We start from the raw sequence: 19,584 nt of genomic DNA on the forward strand, positions 1-19,584 counted from the left end.
ATAAATGACTGCATGAGGTAATTTGTGTCAGTAGGCAGGCATATAGTTTGTGTGTGTGTGTTCTGTGTGTGTGTGTGTGATAGAGAGAGAGAGAGAGAGAGAGAGAGAGAGAGAGAGAGAGAGAGAGAGAGCGCTCATCAGTGAGGGAGTGCAGGCTGCCATGCCCTGAGGGGAGTCAGTGGGGAGAGAGGGAGACGCCAGTACAGGCCATACAAGTCCCGCTGCCTTCCCTCCTCCGCCTAACCCTCACCGCCTCGCAATGAACTGCCAACTTACTCAATGTGTGTGTGTGTGTGTGTGTGTGTGTGTGTGTGTGTGTGTGTGTGTGTGTGTGTGTGCGTGTGCGTGTGCGTGTGCACCAAAGCATCACGGTGGTATTCACTTGTTGGGTTAGACTTCAGGCTTCACCACCAGACAAGGAAATAAGGAGAGGGCGAGTAGGCTACAACAACAACCTTAAGGCTCTCATATCCCTGCTTACGTCAGTAACAAAGTTGTGCTCCGTCACAGCTGTAATTGATGTGGAACTGAACAAGTCCTGGCAAGCCAAAAGCCAATCACTCTGATATCTGTAATAAGCCTTAACATAACCAAACATGCTCAGATTCTTTAAATCCCTCTGTGAAAAATAACACATGAGCATTTCTCCTGTCTGTTCTCTCTCCCCTCTGCCTCCCTTAGGTAATTCGTTTTGGCTGAACCCTGAGTGTTAAGGTGCAGGTCTTCATTCTTGGCTGTGAAAAATGTCACCAGTTTACCTGTATCACTCAAACACCTCCGGCTTATCTAAACCGCCTTTGCCTTGCGTGCCTCACACACAATAATCAGCAGTAGCCACGCTCAGTAGCTCGCTAAGCCTCTTACACCCTTCCCTCAAGATTAGTGCCAGGGAGCGGCGACAGATGCGCTCCGTGGTGATAAAAACACACACACTCTCAAAGGCACATACACACACACTCACAACACACCACACCTGTGTGAACAGATTTGGCGACGGTGAGCCGGCAGCGTGCTTGCTCAAAGCTGACACACATTCGCACACACGCACAGATAAACACACACACACAAGTTGGTGATGCTGTAATCGTGACACACCTGCATGGCCTTAAGGTTTGGCATCGGGCCCCCAGTCGAGCCCGGAGGGAAGCACCAGGCAAACAAAAGTTCAACAGCCAGGTGAGGAAACTGATTCAATGGGACAGAGGAGCTGGAGCAACGACACACAACGTCAAACAGACATACTGGACCGCTCAATGCCTCTGAACAAAAGGCTGTCTAATACTCTGCGTCAGGGAAGGGCTGAAAGTGGATTTGATATTCATGCTGAGAGAAATTACCATCAAAGTTGACATGTGTGCCTGTGGGGTCTTCAACCATCAAGGTTACAAAGAGACGATGCTCCAATAGACATACACACACACACACACACACACACACACACGCACGCACACACACACACACACACACACACACACACACACACACACACACACACACACACACACACACACACACACACACACACACACACACACACACACATCGTGTAGAGCTGCTCAACAAACAAGCACAAGCTAAACTTTATCAAATTATAGTCAATAGTCTATGAGGGAAAAAAACAAAGAAACTAAACAACATTTTAAATGAAAATAGAGACAGTAAATACATTTGAGGGAGAAATTTCCTTTTTGACTACCCTTTATGACAGCAAAGAACACACTTTAACTTTAACTCTAACTTTTTTAACAGACCAAAAGTATAAATGTTTATAGTACTTAACTTTTAAAGACAACATAACATTAGGAATAACTATAATACATCAAGCCTTTTCATGCTAATATTTGTATTTTATCAATAAGCTCAGTCTGTATTCATTTTGCTCTTTGACATACAGGAACAAATGAAGTTAACTCCTGGAAACCACAGTAAACAATAAAGCATTTTTAATACCCATAAGGCTTCATACCCAGCAAAGACATTACCTCAAAAGAAACAAAACTATGTTTTTGATGCAGCTTCTCCAAGCTAACAGATAGATTCTCCAAGAACAGACAGACGGACAGTGTAATGAGAACACCAGAATGACAACATGAAATATTCTCACCACTGGAGATGAAATTCGACAGCCAGGACAGTCACAGATTGGAGGATGCACCTGTAAGATTCCTTTGGACATCAGAGTCTTCAGACTTTTCCCTTAAAAAAACAAACAAGAGAAACACTCTCAGTGAAAACTACCAACAACAGTCTGCAGTCAGCTCACTCCTAGCCTTCATGACGCAGCATGTGATCAGTCAACTACCTGCTCTAGAGTGGGCTCTATATTTTTCCTTCCCATCATCTCAGGTCTCAAAGTTCTGAAGCCAAATCTTGTCAAAGATAATTTAATGAGCTCTATGTGTTTGAAGGAGTCTGTCACTGCGGACAGACTTTGCATATATCTCTCTAAATAACATCTACCTCAAACCATGCAGAGTGTGGTTAGCCAGAGAGACAGCAGCCTACTGTCATCTCTCTATAGGAATCGGTGTATTAAACTATTAGGCTCCCATTTTTGACCTGGGGGCGACACCCTCCCCCCACACATCTTAACGCGTGTCAGTTCTGCATGAGTAACCTTGCGTGTGTGTGTGTGTGTGTGTGTGTGTGTGTGTGTGTGTGTGTGTGTGTGTGTGTGTGTGCGCGTGAGTGAGTGAGTGAGTGAGGGGGAGCGCGCACCATGCCCAATTATTGCATAAAAATACTGTTCTATAAATGTCAGCGTAAAAAATATCGGAATGGAACAACAGCAGTGATGCTGCTAAGGTTGCCAACAGTCACATAACAGCAACAAAACGCACCCAAGCTTAACTATTTATAGTGAGCTAAATGTCCTTGAAATTGTTGCAAATTGATCACATATTACATTGACAGTGACACTGTGTGGAAAAATGAAACACGATTTAAAAAAAAATCTCAAACCTAACATGCAGTGCGTAAAAGTGTCAACACCCATTCAGAAGTGCAGAGTGCAGCGCCTATAGCTGACCGATTCATCCCGGAATAAGGAGATAAATATATGTTAATGCTACAAATTAAAGCAGCTACATGTCTAACTTGTCACCTCAGTCCCGGTGCAGCTTGCTCCAGATGCCCCGGTGTGGTGTATGACCGCAGCCCAAACTCTGTGTCAAAGCCTCGGTGGGTGCGTGGAGGATCTGCGCCCTTTCTCATCTGTCTCCTTACGCACTGACTGCTGTAACCCTTTCACTCCAAAACTCAGCACCCAACCACGAGACTAAGTTTGTACCCAGAATAAGCGGCTTCTAAAAAGTATTTGTCTGCTGATGAGGTGTCCCCGCGAGGACAATGTAGGTTGTTCTTACCTTTGTGTCTAATACTCCGTTTCCAATCTTTGGCAGTCTCTCGTCCACTGACAAACTGGAACTCGTTGGGGGTGAGCCACTCGCCCCTGTATTTAATTGAGGGTCCCTTGCTACCCTGACACAGTTTATTGATATAAAGCAAAGCCTTATTTTCCCCGCACTCCACCTCGATGCACGGCTCCCCGTTGTCGAAGAAGGGCTGAAAGTCGGGGATGGAGGAGAACCTCTCCAGCATTAAGTCGTCCGTGTGATGGTGGAGGTGCTGGTGATGCAGCGCCGATTCGTGGAGCCCCAAGTACGCGCGGTGATGGGCGAAAATGTGGTCGTAAGGCGGCGGATGCGGGGTCACCACGGGGATAGCGGTGGCATTTAAAGGGGCCAGGTATTCGGACTGGTTGAACGCAGTCAATGCCATGTCGTCTCCATCCAGCCTCTCCTTTTTGATGGCAGGCATGGTAGTGGGAGCTGCGCGCCGGTAACAAGTGAGAAGCTGCTCGCCCGATCCAACTTGAGCGTCCTCTCCGTCTGTGAGTGGGGCTGAGCCAGACTTGGAGACGCGCCGCTTGGTTTTACGCAGATCCCCCGTGTCGCCGTGAGACAGCGGTCTGCAGCTGAAGTTGCCGGATAGATTCCCATTCAGTAGTTTCCAGTTCACAGCGGCAGCAGCGCTCTCCGCCAGCCTCACAGCTCCTACCTCCCACATTTAATCACACGCGCTCTCTTAATGCCTGACATGCTGGGCAGCCCTGAGCCCCGGACATAATGTAACCTCCTGTGATCATTAGCACAAGCAGCTATACGCGTCGTGTCTTTTATTACTTCACCTTTGGGGAAGTCGGCTGAATGATTTTCTTTTTTTTCCCCCACTTTAGAATAAGATCCCAATTCTGAATTGGCTCTTTAGATAAAAAAAAAAAAAAGAAATATAGCGATTCAATAACTGGGAATTAATATATGTGACTAGAATACATTTTCACAGCCGAAAAAGAAAAATACACTAAAATAATTTACTGTCCTCAGTCTCTTAAACCAACGTGACATGCCATTAATCAGACTCATAAACCAAATACATCTTGGCGTGATATTCCTGAGAGGTATTTGAGCAACATTAATGCTGTGAAAGTTTGGAAATAGTTGTTTTTAACCCTGGTGTATGTCGCTGAAGTCACGCTGAAGTTCACAGACCTAGACCAAACAAGATTTGCACTCTCCGCCGCTTCTCAACTTGGCCCATTTAAACAGCGGAGGCTCGGCGGGAGCTACAGAGGGGAGGGGGGACTCCGAGGGACGGCGCTTCACTGCGTCAAATGGAGGAACCGTCACTAGTTTGCACGAGGAAGTGAGCATGAGCACGCTATAGAAACACCTGTGTCCTCAAACAGAAGGTTTATAAAGACAGTACATTAGACAGTAAAAAACAGGAGCTCTGTGTTGAGACAGATACGTTTCAGTGGTCTCTTCTTATGTATTAAAACATAACATTAAAAACCAAATTAATCCAGGTCTCCAGTAGTCATACCCCACCATATACTAACAAATTGGTCATAGGGATTATCAATAAGCTATGCTCTATAAAGCAAACTTAAAATCAGATCATATTTGAACATAGATGTTAGTCAGGATCAAAGAAGGCACAGGTCTATTAGAGCTACCCATGACATCAGCTGCAGGTCCACACACAGAGTATTTTATGTTCTCCCATCTGTCTAAATCAACAATTTTATGGTCCCCCATGTGTCTAAATTCAACAATCTAATTATACTCTACCACCGGCAACACCATCTTGCTCTCACTCCACCACCAAGGGCGAAGTATGACGGCTGTAGTTGGGCTGTACACTGGTCTTCAGACAGTACAAAAATGAAGATGCTTTACTTAAAACGACATAAAATCAGAATCAGAGGAGATTAGCTTTATGACTCTTGTAACCTGGGTGTGTGTGTCCAGAAGTCACTTTCTGTTGAAGCTTTGGCAAACAATTAAGCTCGAACTTGATAAATGGACCATCCTGTTTCCTGCCATGTTTGCAACCTGGACTCGTGCTGCTGCTCTCTTCCTCTGTTGTTATTTTTTTTTCAGCTAGCATCAAGTGGACAATCTAGGAATTTCAGTTTTCAGCACTTCTGCATTGAGTTCCTTTTTCAACACGGCAAGTCGCTGCTTGATGATATTGTTAATCTTTTTTAGCCTTGAACTGTTAATCAGACCTACAACATATTCTTTGTCAGGGTTCTTTGACTTGTTTCTGATCATCATTTTGAGTTGCAAGCAGGCGTCGACTTAAAAAGAATAAAGTCACATATATGTGCAAATGTTGCTGAAAGCTTATAACTCTAACAAAACGAAAACATCTTCAGCCAGGAACCACATTTCTTTAAAGCACTTTCTCTCCACGCTGTCGGCAGGGCATGTTCCCCTGAGCTTCTGGAGCTCGTGAGCAAGGCCACATCTGACCCCCATCAGTGGAGAACCACCCAGGTAGATCCACCACCAACACATGGGATAGCCATTCCAGCAGCAGAGGTGGGGTCCGGAGCGCTGTGTGTCGGGGGCCTATAAATCAGGCCAAACTGCCTCTGACACACACAGGAAGGAGGCACGCCACACCGCAGGCGGAAGCGGTGCACGGGAAGGCCAGAGACCACAGCTTGGCCAGAACTTGTATTATGCCTACAGCCAGGACCAGGCAGGCGAACACTAAGCAGCCATCACACAAAACTCACGCCAACTAGCTCACCTAAGACAATGACCAGTGTAAGTGATTCCCCTAAAAACCTTTTACACAAGAGCAGCAAAGTTACCTGAAACATCTGAAAATGAAATCGAAAGGAAATGTTTTCAGACTAACAATAATGTCACTTCCCACATGTTACACTGAGCAGCAGCACTGACATAAATCTCGGGCTGCTGACATTTACAGCTTATATTTACAAAACCGTTTCGAGGAAGTGGAACACAACATTTCAGATGAAAACCTCTTTGAATCTCTCTTTATCAAACCGGTGTTCACCACAGCCAAATGTCTAGATGGAAACGTTGTCGATGCGTGCGTTGGCGCAGGAGGTTGCACCATCGGGAGAGCCCTGATGAAACCAGTCATAAAGGGGACACCCATGCCTACTCATTCGCCCACTCTTCTCTTGGTTCATGATCATGACTCATTCTTGGTGGCTCATCACGGAGGGGTTCCCCAAACTTGTCTGGTGACGACTCTTCAACTTTCACACCTTCATAAATTGGTTAACTGAGTAGACTTTTCCATCAGCCTTCATGTTTCTTTTGTTTAAAAATATTTGATGTGACAGGGAAACCTTGTCTAACCTTTCTAACCACCACTAACCTTTTCTTTTTACTTGATTTTTTTTTTTTTTTACAGTGTGAGAGAGCTCTGTGTTTCTACAGAGAGAGAAACCCCCACATACCTGCACTCACTCCCTGTTACAATGAATTAAGAAATCCAAACATCAGAACAAGCGTATTTTACAGTAAACGAGTGGTTTGCTTTGGTTACCTTTGCTTACATTCAGTGGTGGGCAAAGTACACAGCTTCATTACTTTAAAGTCAAAGTATAGATACTCCAGATTAAAAATTGCTCCAATACAAGTGAAAGTTGTTCTGTCAAATTATTACTTGAGTTAAAGTACTGAAGTACTTGCTTTTAAAAATACTTAAGTATTCAAAGTACTTCTTAAAAAATCTCAAAATGTTGTATTTTCACAATACATTAACGCAGTCAAGAATACATAGGAGTACATTCTGTAACATTATGTTTGTCTAGAAACTGTTACTTGAAATCTCTAAAAACTATACCATGGAATAAAAACAGAAACTAAGTTACTCCAAGCACAGACAACTTAGTTTGAAATGTTCATCTAGAATAAAACAAATGTTACGTAGCTCAACATGCTTTCTCAGGTTGGACAGTGATTTTTTTGTATGTTTGAGCAGAGTGGGAAACAGGGAGAACATTTAAAACGATACGTATCATTCTTCATTTTATAAACCTCTAACACGGGCTGAATATATGACCATGGGTGCTCAGGTGGAGAATTATAGCCATCATTACCACCTCTAAATGACCTGTCTGTCTGATCTGAGTGAAATTTGCTCTGTGTTTGCTCCACGTTCAACTGTGGAGACGCACGATATACAGGTATGATTAAACCACTGAGACAAACAGAACTACACAAACACATTTTACTGTCTTAGGATCAGATTTCAGAAAAGAGAAGGAAATTCAGTAGCTGACTTCAAAGCTGAAGTAGTGAATAACTAGAGCACTGATAGAAATGTAGTGGAGTAAAAAGTACAATACTGGTCTTCTGAATGTAGTGGAGTAAAAGTAATACATTCCCCCAAAAAATAATACTCAAGTAAAATACAGATACTGAAAAAAATGTACTTCAGTACAGTTCTCAAGGAAATTTACTCTGCTACTGTCCACCCCTGCTTACATTGTATGTTTTCTCATACTGAATAACTCATTCTATTTCAAGTCTTCATTAACAGAGAAGAACATTAAATAGAAAGTCTGATATTCCAGTTGTAGTAGTTTAAGAGTTTGTCAGGATTTAACCAGATAAACATTCAACTTAACCTTGAAACTGTGAGTCTGCTCCTCACAATGTATTAACACTGAAACACTTGGGTTTCCTCCTCACAGAGTATTTCCTCTCTATTAAGTAATGATCTCAAAGTGAGAGAACTGAGGTCTGACACTAAACCTATCTGCATGTTAAACTGAGGAGACATTTTGAAAGGAACAAACCCCCAAGAAGGGCAAAATTCTATGAAAGAGCAAACAAAATGACTGTTAGAAGTTTTAAGGAAGCCTCAGAAAATCTGTCTTGAAATGTTCAAAATATACTCCAGACATTAAAGCACCTGTGAGGAACTGTGTTTTTGTGTTAGTTTTGGCACACCTCCTGGACAAGGTGGTACCTCTTAAATCTTTGCTGATTTTGTCCTGTCCTTAGGTAGATAGTGTCTGATGACAAAAAGTCTCATGCTGCCCTCTTTGAGCCATGAAATGTATCACTCTCTTGCTGTGGAAAATGTTAAAAATGTGGTTAATTTAGCCTGCTATAAATGGTCTCATCTGACACCTGACCCCTGACAATGGTTACAGGCATAAAAAAAAAGATTTAAATTGTCAGTCTTGTTGTTGTTGACCTTGTTTCCTTTATATAAGTCACAAAGAGGCATCATTGTTAATATCAGTTTGATAAGTTAACAATTTCCTTACAGGAGCTTTAAAGTTGAATGTCTCACATGGCATCTGCAAAATTCTGGGTGAATATAAATCGTTTCATCTTGGAGAAAACTTAGTTAAAAAATCATCAGCTGTTCAGACCATTTGTAAAGATTGTGTGGGAATGGCCACTCAGTTTTTGATTGACATCTCCATGGTTGTGTGCAGAACAATGGAGGATTTGACAGTCAGAGTGGTGCAGCCCTGAACAGTTTGAGTGGTCTGAGTATGAATTATTGGAGGAAGCAGAGGAACAGCTATCTGAATACACGGTTGCATATGGGTGGTTACTTAATGGTGAGTTTTAAAATTATTTATGGGTTTAATTATTAGCAGTTAACATACACACAAATCTTAAGCTCAGATCCAAATGCATGTTCTTAAGGCTAAAACTGCTTAATGATAGCTCTGTTGCTCTTAGCTAGTGCTTCTTCACGATGGAGTCAAACTCTTACTGTCGACACCATGAGCAGAAGAGATCCACAACTTTCAAACCTGGCAATTAGACAAACACAGTTAAGATTCAACACCTAGCTGTCAATACTTGGTACCAAGAGTATCGCTAAATGCTGAGTTGCTGCTGTGTGACTTTTTCCTTTGATTAGTTTGCAGGATCAACAGCATTAATTTCTTGACAAAAATAAAAAAAAAACAAGAAAAACCCTGACCAATTGAAATCAAACATGGTCATAGTCTATAGAAATTTAAAGGACTCTATTTCAGTTTTGAATTAAAGCTGATTTTTGTTATTTTCATAACAGACGTCATTGATTTACCCTACAATACAATCTGGTCCCCCTAAACACTGTATTTATTCCAGTTAATCAGACCAGGAATTTCTTATCTCCTGACACTTTATATTTCTTATATTTCTTCTTGCCAAATAGTGTCTGTATGACTTCACAATGAACTGTTCAAAATGTCGTAAGTTACTTTAAGTAGGACAGAACTTTCTCTGTGAGCAAACACTTTGTTTTATCTCTGAGGTCTGAAAGATACAGTGAAACTGGAAAATGGCCAAAGTACAGTCAATAAAATAATATTATTTATTCATACTATTTTGGTGGTACTCAGAAACGACATAATGAAGGTTCACATAGATAATGCTGGTAACCGTTTTGAAATGCGATGCAGTTTTTGTGCGTGGCAGAATTCTTAACATATATATTGTCAAAAAGACAAACTCCATTATCATAGTGTACTTTCAAATACCTATAGGCCTATATACATGAGTGATACCAATTCAGCTCTAGGAAGAGCTCTGGTGGTTCCAAACTTCTTCTATTTATGTATGATGGACACCACTGTGCTCTTTGGAACCTTCAATGCAGCAGAATTTTATTTGTACCCTTCCCCAGATCTGTGCCTCGATACAATTCTGTCTCAGAGGTCTACAGATAATTCCTTTGACTTCATAGCTTGGTTTGGGCTCTGACATCCACTGTCAACTGTGGGATCTTATATAGACAGGTGTGTGCCTTTCGAAATCACATCCAATCAGTTGAATTTACCACAGGTGGACTCCAATCAAGTTGTAGAAACATTTCAAGGATGATCAGTGAAAAACGATGCACCTGAGCTCTATTTTGAGTTTCAAAGCAAAGGGTGTAAGAACTTATGTACATGTAATATTTTAGTGTTTTATTTTTAATTAATTTGCAAAAATGTCTACAAAACATTTTTCACTTTGTCTTTATGGGGTATTGTGTGTAGAATGTTGAGAGAAAAAATGAATGTAATCAGTTTTGGAATAAGGCAGTAACATAAGAAAATGTAGAAAAAGTGAAGGGGTATGAATACTTTCTGTACCCACTGTATATATTGTCAAAAAGACAAACACGACTATCATAGTGTACTTTCAAATACCTATATACACATGAGTGATACCAATTCAATAAGCAATAACACCTAAATGAACTCGGCCTATGTTGTACAGTACATGCACACATATTCACATGTACACGCAAAAAAATAACACGAGTTCCCTCCTGGACACAAAAATTATGGTTACTGAAAATGTCAAGGACGGTTACTTTGCCATTGTACAAGCCTGAATTTCAGATCATCCTTAAAGTGCATTTCATGTCCATGCTTTTTCCCCTCATCGTCCACCGGGAACCCCCCTGAAGAGGCCCCCGCCTCTGCGCCGTTGTTGGCAGCGGCCCCGGAGCCGCAGCGCTGCCGGCGGGGGAGAGAGGTAATAAATAACCCGGGGAGAGGAGCGGAGACCGCCGGGCGGTGCACAGTCTGACCTGACAAATACTCACTGGAAAACCATCAGAGAGCGAGAGCCCACCCCTAGTGCTTGGAGCCAGCCTTTCAGACATGAGCTGCAAAATATATAGGCCTGCCCCTACTGGAAAACAGAAAGGAAGACAGAGACACCCCCCCACCCCACCCATCCGGATCCAGACACCGCCGGAGACACGGCGAGGGTGATTAACTATTTAAAGCAGAGTATACATTTGTTTAGTAAGCCGTTGCAATACATTTGGTTCAACTTCTCCATAGTAAGGGAGGAAGGTAAATAGACTGAATGCATCTTAATTTTGTCTTGAGGTGTGGAGCAAGAGGGTGAGAGACAGTTAAAGTATTATCCAAGAGTTTTTTATCTACAGACTTGAGCTCACTTCTTGTTAGATCATCTATACACCCAATTTTTTCATATTTGATCTGTGATTTAGTTTTTACCTTAAAATAATGTTTCAGTGGCTAAATCACCCAAACTTTGATTGTTTTTTGATCAAACTCAAAGATAACAGCAAGAGTACACATAGCACTGAAAATGCTCTTCAGTTGGTACATCATTACTGGAAATTGTCATCATGGATACAATGAATATTCATGTCTTAAGTTCTACATTCTCTCTTTTTGGAGCTGAGCTTTATTTGCTGTTGTTTTACAGCATGAGAGCAAAAGTGTTGATTTCGTGAAACCCTGGAAACCTTTCAGCACATGGCATGTAGGGCTGCCAAGATTAGTCGATTAGTGGTCGACGATCAGAATCGCCGGCGACTTATTTAATAATCGACGTCATCGTTTACTTTTTGAGGCTTTGTTTTTCTCTCGAAACTGCCGCTGTACCTTCCGCTGTCTTGTCTGCCTTTCTGTCCTTGACGCACATGGGCAGTAGTGGTAATCAGGGTCAGCTGTGATGTCACCGGAAAAGTTATGCCTAAACAGTATCATGGCTAGCCGGCTAAGGAGCTCGAAAGTTTTGGAGCATTTTTCCAAAATAAAAGAGAAGAATGTGCAATGTGCATGGAATGTGCATGGAACTTGCCCTCCATGGCAGTACGACCGCGATGCACGAGCATCTGAAAAGGAAGCACATCATGGCTGATTCAATTTCTGACGAAGAGGGACAGTCGTCTTGGTAAGCTAATTGGCTAGTTAGCTGCTAACATTAACGTCAACAGTGAGCTATTGACTTAAGAGCGATGTCATGTTTGAATAGGAAATGTGATGACGCTAATGTTTTATAACGCTACGTTACAGTGCTAAAAAAAATAAGCAAATGCACTAAACATTTACAGCTAAAAATGTTTAAGGCCAGAGTTGTGTCTCATTTTATTTTGCACTATCACATTAAAAAATGTCAGAAATGCTGCTACAAGCTGCAAAGTTCATTAAAAGTTGAATGAACTATCATCTTCATTTTCTTTATTTTTAGTTAGCACATACCTTAAACCCTTCAAGCTGGAAACGAATGATGGTTATATAAGAGCAGCTGCATGCTGGTGCGATAAGCTGCAATTTATGTATGATCCGATTAGTCGACTAATCACAAAAATAATCAGTGACTAGTCGATTATCAAAATAACCGTTTGTGGCAGCCCTAATGGCATGTATGGGGATGTTAGGGGTAAATCTGTGTCAATAACAAATGATTGCAAAGCCTGTGGTGGCAGTATGATAGAAGCTTGGGACATGTTCTGGGATGGATGTCAAATAAGCCAGCCATGATGAAGCTGTCATGATGCTAACCTGAACATTAGCAGAGACATCACTTTGACAAATCTTGGTTCACTGCTTCATCTCTGTTGTTTTATATATCATATACTTTCTATTTAATACATTTACAGTAAAAAAAAAACGACAACAATTTTTTCCACTCTGCTGAAGCCATTCATTACCCGTCCTAAGTCATTTCAAAGTTGTGCTTCCTTTTGCTGACTTGTTCTCATTTTATCTGGACATGAAACTTCTCAGGGGTCCTGGAGGGGGTTCAGCCTTCCTAAATTGGAATTTAAGGAATTTAATATCAGTAAATATTTCAGGGGATGCTGTCCCTGGCCTGCAGGTGAGTTGTGTTTTTAGTCATTTGGGGACATCATACATTAAAAAGGATAGAATTGTGGATCAGAGTGTTGAATATCTGATAAAAGCCTTTTAAAAGCAATAAACGTAGTATTTCAGGACTCTCCATCAAGTTGTGTTGCTACCAATGACATCATATTTCAAAACCCACTATGCGTCTCTAATTGCTCACCAGACAGTGTTTTTTGGCCTCTGTTTGCAGCCCCTTAACAACAGCAGCTGCACCAGCTCATATCCAGGTTTAAGTTAAATTTCCCATTTGTTTTAGGTTTCAAAACATTTTTAACAGTCTTTGGCCCGGAAAACACAGAGAGACCACCGTGCTATTTTTGTGGTATCACCTAGGCCTGAAGCTAAGTATCCACTCATCCAAAAATTCCCCCCACAATCAGTTTTCAAGCTGAACTAGTGTGGGTCCAACACGATCCTGCAACTCCAGAATTTCAGAGTTGGCAAGCAGGCAGAGTAACATTAGACCCTGTGAGGGGGGGCTGAGGGGGTTTATGCTGTCGTGCCGGCGCCCTTGGCCTCCCCCTGTGGAACTGGGGGGTCAGGCGGCTGTCTGTGATCCCACACAGCGGCTCTTCCACATGGGATTTATTTTCTTGCTGGATGGGCAGGCAGGCGGCCCAGGAGGATTCTCATTTTAGACCAGCGTCTGTAGCTGTCAACGCCAGCCGACAGAGGCGAGCGGACACCCGACCCCGAGTATCCTCCCTCAACACTCCCCTTTGGACCCCCTCCCCTCCCCCTTCTATTCCCTGTTCACACACACAACACGCAGCATAGAAACAACACACACACGCGCACACACACACAGAAACTAATGCCTTAACAGCCTCTCATTTGGTCCCATTGAAACTTTCTGCATGTCATGATGAGGCTGGGAATCATGAAATCAAATATTCTACAAGTGTTTGTTCAGTTTTCATTTTAGGGGTCCTTATCTGTGATTATAAAGTACTGTGGTGAACTCAAAGCTTCCACGAGCAATGAGCCAGGTCTATCTAGCAAAAAAATGCACGGCGTCTCCCCTTCCTCCCCAGCGCCGTTAATAATTTGTGCAGTAAAAGATAGCGTGCCTCTCTGAGTTTGTGGGAGTTATTGGCACAGTATTCCCCACCATATTTGTGCGAGGCAGTGATAGGAACATAAATTATTTCTTATCTCTTCCGCAATCCATTTTTCAAAGGGCTCACTCTGTGTTTGAAGGGTAGCAGCGCCAGCAGCCAAAGCCCAGATAGTCGGCTACATTAGCCTTTTAGAGATCCGACTTAATGATTTCAAACAATGCAATAAGAACAGAACTTACTGATATGGGCAGTGCCATATATGACCATAATTTCACACCAAATTAGCTTGGTGGGATCAAACACAAGATCAAAACAAAGTGAATCATCACTTTTACAAAGACAGACACTGTTGGGAAGTTTTTCAGGTAAATTTACAGCAAATGAGCTTCTAAGATGTACCAGCTTAGATATTAAATGATTGTTGAGAGATTTTACAAAATTTGGTTGTGACCAAAGTGGACACAGTTTGAATTGTCTTCACATTTCAAAGGACTAATAAAAATGGCAATCAAGCTGTCTAAAGAAGTTAAAATACTACTACCCTTAGAAATGCTGAATTAGCTGCACAACAGAACAACTACATAGTTTTAGTATCCACAACTTTACACTGAAATAAAGACTTTCTGAAAGCTGAAACACTGGCAAGAGCAAGAAATTCAATCCTCTGATTTATGCCATGCTGAAAACACGCACAATATCCTTGTAAATCACATGAGCCACTATTCTATACTGAGGCTCTTTTGGTGCTATGCAGAGGTCAGGAGTGTTTCTAGCTGCTGAAAACATGCGAAAAGAAACACTAGAAAAGTGTGGGGGGGAAATAGAAGAAGTTGCCTAATGACTTGGCCAAGACCGCCCTGCCAAAACTGCTCTAGATCTGCACATTCAACCCACAGTATTTTTTGGAAACTCTTCACAAGCACTGTCAGTTATCACTCTCAGTAATTTAGATTTATTCTACAGATCAGGTTGATCTGCAGAGACAAAATGACAAATGATAAAATATCAAACTCTCCTCTGCAAAGCATTAATGTCTGCTTGCAAAGAATAAACCCTAGCTCTCCCAGCTACTATTGATTTTTTTTCCCTGTGTGATGTGAAACCAGCAATCAGCACTGCGGTTCGAAATAGCCCTGAAACTAGAGCCGAGACGTCGATGAGTCGCCAACACATTTCAATTAGCGAGCCGCCCAGGCCGATCTCTCCCTCGAGGCATGAAGCACAGAGGGTCGGGCACACCCAGCCAGGTCCACATATGGTCCTGTGTTGGTTCAAATGAATCTGATAAGACTCTGTGGGACAATGTATACATGCCACAGCCAACTCGTCTATTCTGCCTTATTCCTGATCTTGTCCATCGAGTGCAAAACACAAACTCATGTGTTAGCAGGTATAAAGAGCCTCTGAAACCCTCCACACAGGGGAGGATGTTTCTGACGGAAAGATGCAGATGGAGTGATGGATCAAGACTTTGCTCCTTGCAATATGAGCCACCCTTACATCACATGATATTGAGAAGTTCAATAATAATCTGTCAACTGTTTCACATTGATTGAGAACAACTAATGTGAGCTACTTTTATACAAATGACCTTTTGTGTCTTAGTGTTTTTCATATAGAGCTTTTTTTTTATAGCACTGCACTGTAGTGACCGTACTAATAACCATAATGTGTAGAAAGAACCATCACATTAACACTGCTAAATGTAGCCTTTTTCAGAGGCAAATGACTTGAACCTGTATTTAACTTATAACTAGTGAGGCTGCCTTGATTGGCAACACAGGAATCCAATGAGAAATTCACACGCCATCATTGCTGTGGTGAAGTTTCCCTATAACATCTGCTTTTGAATTCAAACTGTCCCAATACATTAAATATTTTATACTTTCACTATTACTTTCTTTGTTACTTTGTTTGTATAAGATATCTGGAAGAATCTGTGGAGTTTCAAGCCCCTCTGATAGTTGTGAAAAACTTTAACTTTGGAGAAAAAACTGCCTTTCCTTGAAGAGAGACTGGACACTGAACATAGATTCACTGGCCACGCAGAGGACTAAGATATTCAGCAGAAGTTGATCAAGATTTAAAAAAATATTGAATCTATATTTTCAATCATTTGGTATTACAGACATGTATGTTCTCTCTGAGAGATGTGGATGTGTATGTGCATGTAGATGGAATTTCGTGATTAATCATCAGGTAATTCATAAAGTAATCTTTTATACACCAATCAGCCATAAAATTAAGACCACTGACATTTGAAGTGAATAAAACTAGGGATGCACCGATCCTACTTTTTAGGTCCCGATACCGATATCGATACTTGGGCTTTGGTATCTGCCGATAACAATACTAGCCGATCCGTCGAAATATTACCGCTGCAGATGTTGCAAGTTTCTGGCAGAGTTATTAGCAAAAGAAGTGTGACATGAACCTAAACTGCAGAGCCTCGTAGTTATCCTCCATCATGCTCCGCCGGGCAAAAATGCACAGACCGGCCGGCACTGATGACGTAGGAGATGCACATGGCTGTTGTAAACACAGAAACTCATAGAACTAAGATGAATAGATCTGCCATATGGATCGGCGCTTTTTGAGTCAGATCTGGTGGATCCTGTTCCTACGTGGAAGCCAAACTGTACTTTGAAGTGATGCAGACCTCAAGTCCTGTGATTGGTCCACTGGGCAGCATCGTATTTCCTGCTATTGCAAAACTTGGAAGCAAGTGAACCTTTTGTTCTTGAAGTTGATGTGTTGGATGCAGAAAATGTGTTGGAATCAGAAAAATGGGCAAGGATTAGGATGTGAGCTACTTTGACAAGGACCATACTGTGATGGCTTGATGAGTGGGTCAGATCATCTCCAAAACTGCAGTTTTTGTGGGGTGTTCCCAGTCTGCAGTGGTCAGTACCTACCAAAAGTGTGAAATGTAGATAATGTTAAGATATCCTGATTTAAGTACCCCTATCAGTAACTACGGGCAGCAGTTTAACGTCTTTGATTCAGCCACCTATGCTGCTGTATCATTCAGCAATCACAGCTACCGGTACATCATCAAAATTCTCGTAGACACTGATGAATATAAGCTTGGTTCTTGTGTACATACTTGGGAATGTTACAGAACTTTGGAAACAAAGCTCTCTAAGTGAGAAGTTGAGAAAAGAATATCAGAATGAATATTAGAAAGTAACAGTAGTATTGATAATGTCCAGTGATAGTTAGTCCTAAAAGTAGCACCAAATATCCATTTAAAACCGGTTTGTCTCTCTTCCTCTCACTCGTCGTTTCTTCTCTGACAGCTCCCATCAACAACAGCATGCTGGTGCTGATGCTGTGTGTGTGTGTTTGTGTGTGTGTGTGTGTGTGTGTTTGTGTGTTTGTGTGTGTGTGTGTATGCATGCGTGTTTGGGTGTGTGAACGTGCTGTACATTCTCCACTGAAGGGGCCATGGGGGTTACGGTGGAGCCACGGGGGCACAGCGACAACTCTCAGCCCTCCCTCTCTCAGCCCCTCAAACCCCCCCCCCCCCCCCCCCCTCTCAACCCTCTGGCCCTTGGCTCCTCGCCTGGCTGGCAGCCCTGCATCAGGCAGACACACCACAGGCTCTGCCCCCCACCACCCACCCATCAACACAACCTCCCTCCTCCACCATCCCCCTCCGCCCGCTCTGGGCCGATCGATACAGCTCTTCGCCTTTCATCTGACCAGAGCTTTGGAGGAGCCGCACTTCCTGAAGAAAACCCAATACAGCACTCCCTCTCATGGTAGCTTATACTGTGTGTCTGTGTCTGTGTGTTTGTCTGTCTGTGTCAGTGTGTGTGCACACACGATGCATGCACTGATGCTTGTCTACATGTTGATGTGTTTGTGAATAAGTGGGTGTGTGACTCACAGTGAGGGTTTCATGCAAGTTGGCAAATGCTGAGATAAATCAATTAAAAGAGAAAGCCGGATAAGTGTTTGTTTGATTGGACGGGTATTAGCATGAAAGATAAGACCAGTTGCTTAAACATTGAGTATACAGAAGCATGAAATGGTGTGACTGGAGCAGGAGTGGTATTGTCTGATGAAGTTGCTTCCCTAATTCAACCAAGAAGTCCTGAATTAGATAAAATCCTTTTCACCTATTTAATGGGTCAATCTTTAGATGCCCTTAATGTTTTCATAGTAAGAATACGTTAAAGCCTCAGAGAGTGAATCAGGTTCTTCTTGCTCTGACACTGACTCTGTGAGAGGAAAGTTCAGTCTTAGTGGAAATCCTCATAAATACTTCAAAAGCATGAGTGGTAACATTCATTTCTCTCACAATTTCTCTTCGGCTTTTCCTGTGTTGTTTGAGGATTGGGAGCCGAGACTCTCTCTCTCTCCCTCTCTTCTCTGCCTAGCTTACAGATCTCTGCATTGTTTGTAGATAGGGAATCCTAACTTCCCGTGTGGAAGAGGGAGAGACTGAACCTCTTCACTCAGCACCCAGGTGTTACACAAGAGAGGCTGAATGGGTCACGAAGAGGTCAGGTAAAAATGCCACCTCCCGGGAGGAAAACATACCACATGTGGAAAGTGGTTTATGAAGGCTGGAATTATATTACAAAAAGGCCCAAAAAAAAAGAAAACCCAGTACAGGTTTACACTTGAAGTCATGACTGAGTCAGACAAATGACCTTAAACAGCCTGTTTCAAAAAGGTTTGGGAGTGACCTCAGGATAGCGAAAAAAGACCGCTCACCTCTCATGGATGCACTGCCTCTGAAGAGTTACAGCCTGTGTATCTGTCCTCTTCTCCATATCCCTCTCCAAACAGTCGTCGAAGCAATCCTGCACAAAGACAAACAGAGGCCATTAGGTTTTTCTCTGGCACATGACTAACATTTTGTATATGTTTAATTAAAACATGAAGGTAATTTGGAATGTTTTCATTATGTATACATCCATGTCTGGAAATTGTACTTAACAGGTTGTAGTTGTGAATCTAGTAAATGTATTTATAAGGCACAAAACAGAAGTATGATTAAAAGTCGGTTGCAGTGATGGAGAAGCAGTTTGTCAGCAAAGCGTAGTAAACAGGCTGAGAGCACAGTTTGACCATGTCCTGAATGTAGGATGATCCTGAGTTATTTCCAGCACGAAAGACAAGTATCCGTGTCTTGAATCAGATTCAAGCAGCCACCAGTAGCCAGAGCACGGCGCGGAGGAGAGGTGTAGAGTGGGAGAACTGGTGGTAGGTTGAAGACCAGCCGAGCGGATTAGATATATCATTCAATGTGGTTTAATCAACAATTATTTCAGATCCACAAAAAACTAATCAGACAAATATAATGTGGAAAAGAATGTTTAACTTGTTTATGTAACAGTTTTAAACTTTGTTTTCCATTGCACCATGAAACAGCATTAGCCAACCAAAGTGCTGTGCAGAGATACAGCAGGTGAGAGAAAACTAAATGAAAGTGACAGCAAAAAGCCATGCATGCATATGATCCCACAGAGGCAAAATGGGTTTTCAGGATCCCTGTATGCCTTCATGTTGTGTTGCACACTACATTACACCTCACTCGCTAGCTAACATTTGCTCAACCCT

The 19,584-nt window shown here is 42.3% G+C and overlaps 1 protein-coding gene across 5 annotated transcripts in view; it reads right to left on the reverse strand.

Annotated features, from left to right (window-relative positions):
* samd11 (sterile alpha motif domain containing 11) overlaps window positions 1–19,584 on the reverse strand; it is a 94,623-nt gene that overhangs the window by 50,184 nt on the left and 24,855 nt on the right. For 3 of the 5 annotated variants that reach the window (XM_034695261.1, XM_034695259.1, XM_034695260.1), the window contains 2 exons: window positions 18,736–18,824; window positions 2,105–2,196 (listed from right to left, as the gene is read on the reverse strand). In XM_034695261.1, the coding sequence (XP_034551152.1) occupies window positions 2,105–2,196; window positions 18,736–18,742 (99 nt within the window). In that variant the 5' untranslated portion in view covers window positions 18,743–18,824. Of the gene's footprint in view, window positions 1–2,104; window positions 2,197–3,365; window positions 4,130–18,735; window positions 18,825–19,584 lie in introns of those variants that run through there. The other 2 variants (XM_034695257.1, XM_034695258.1) reach the window with 2 other exon arrangements.

Source organism: Notolabrus celidotus, chromosome 11 (assembly GCF_009762535.1).
Source record: "Notolabrus celidotus isolate fNotCel1 chromosome 11, fNotCel1.pri, whole genome shotgun sequence".
Taxonomy (NCBI): Eukaryota; Metazoa; Chordata; class Actinopteri; order Labriformes; family Labridae; genus Notolabrus; species Notolabrus celidotus.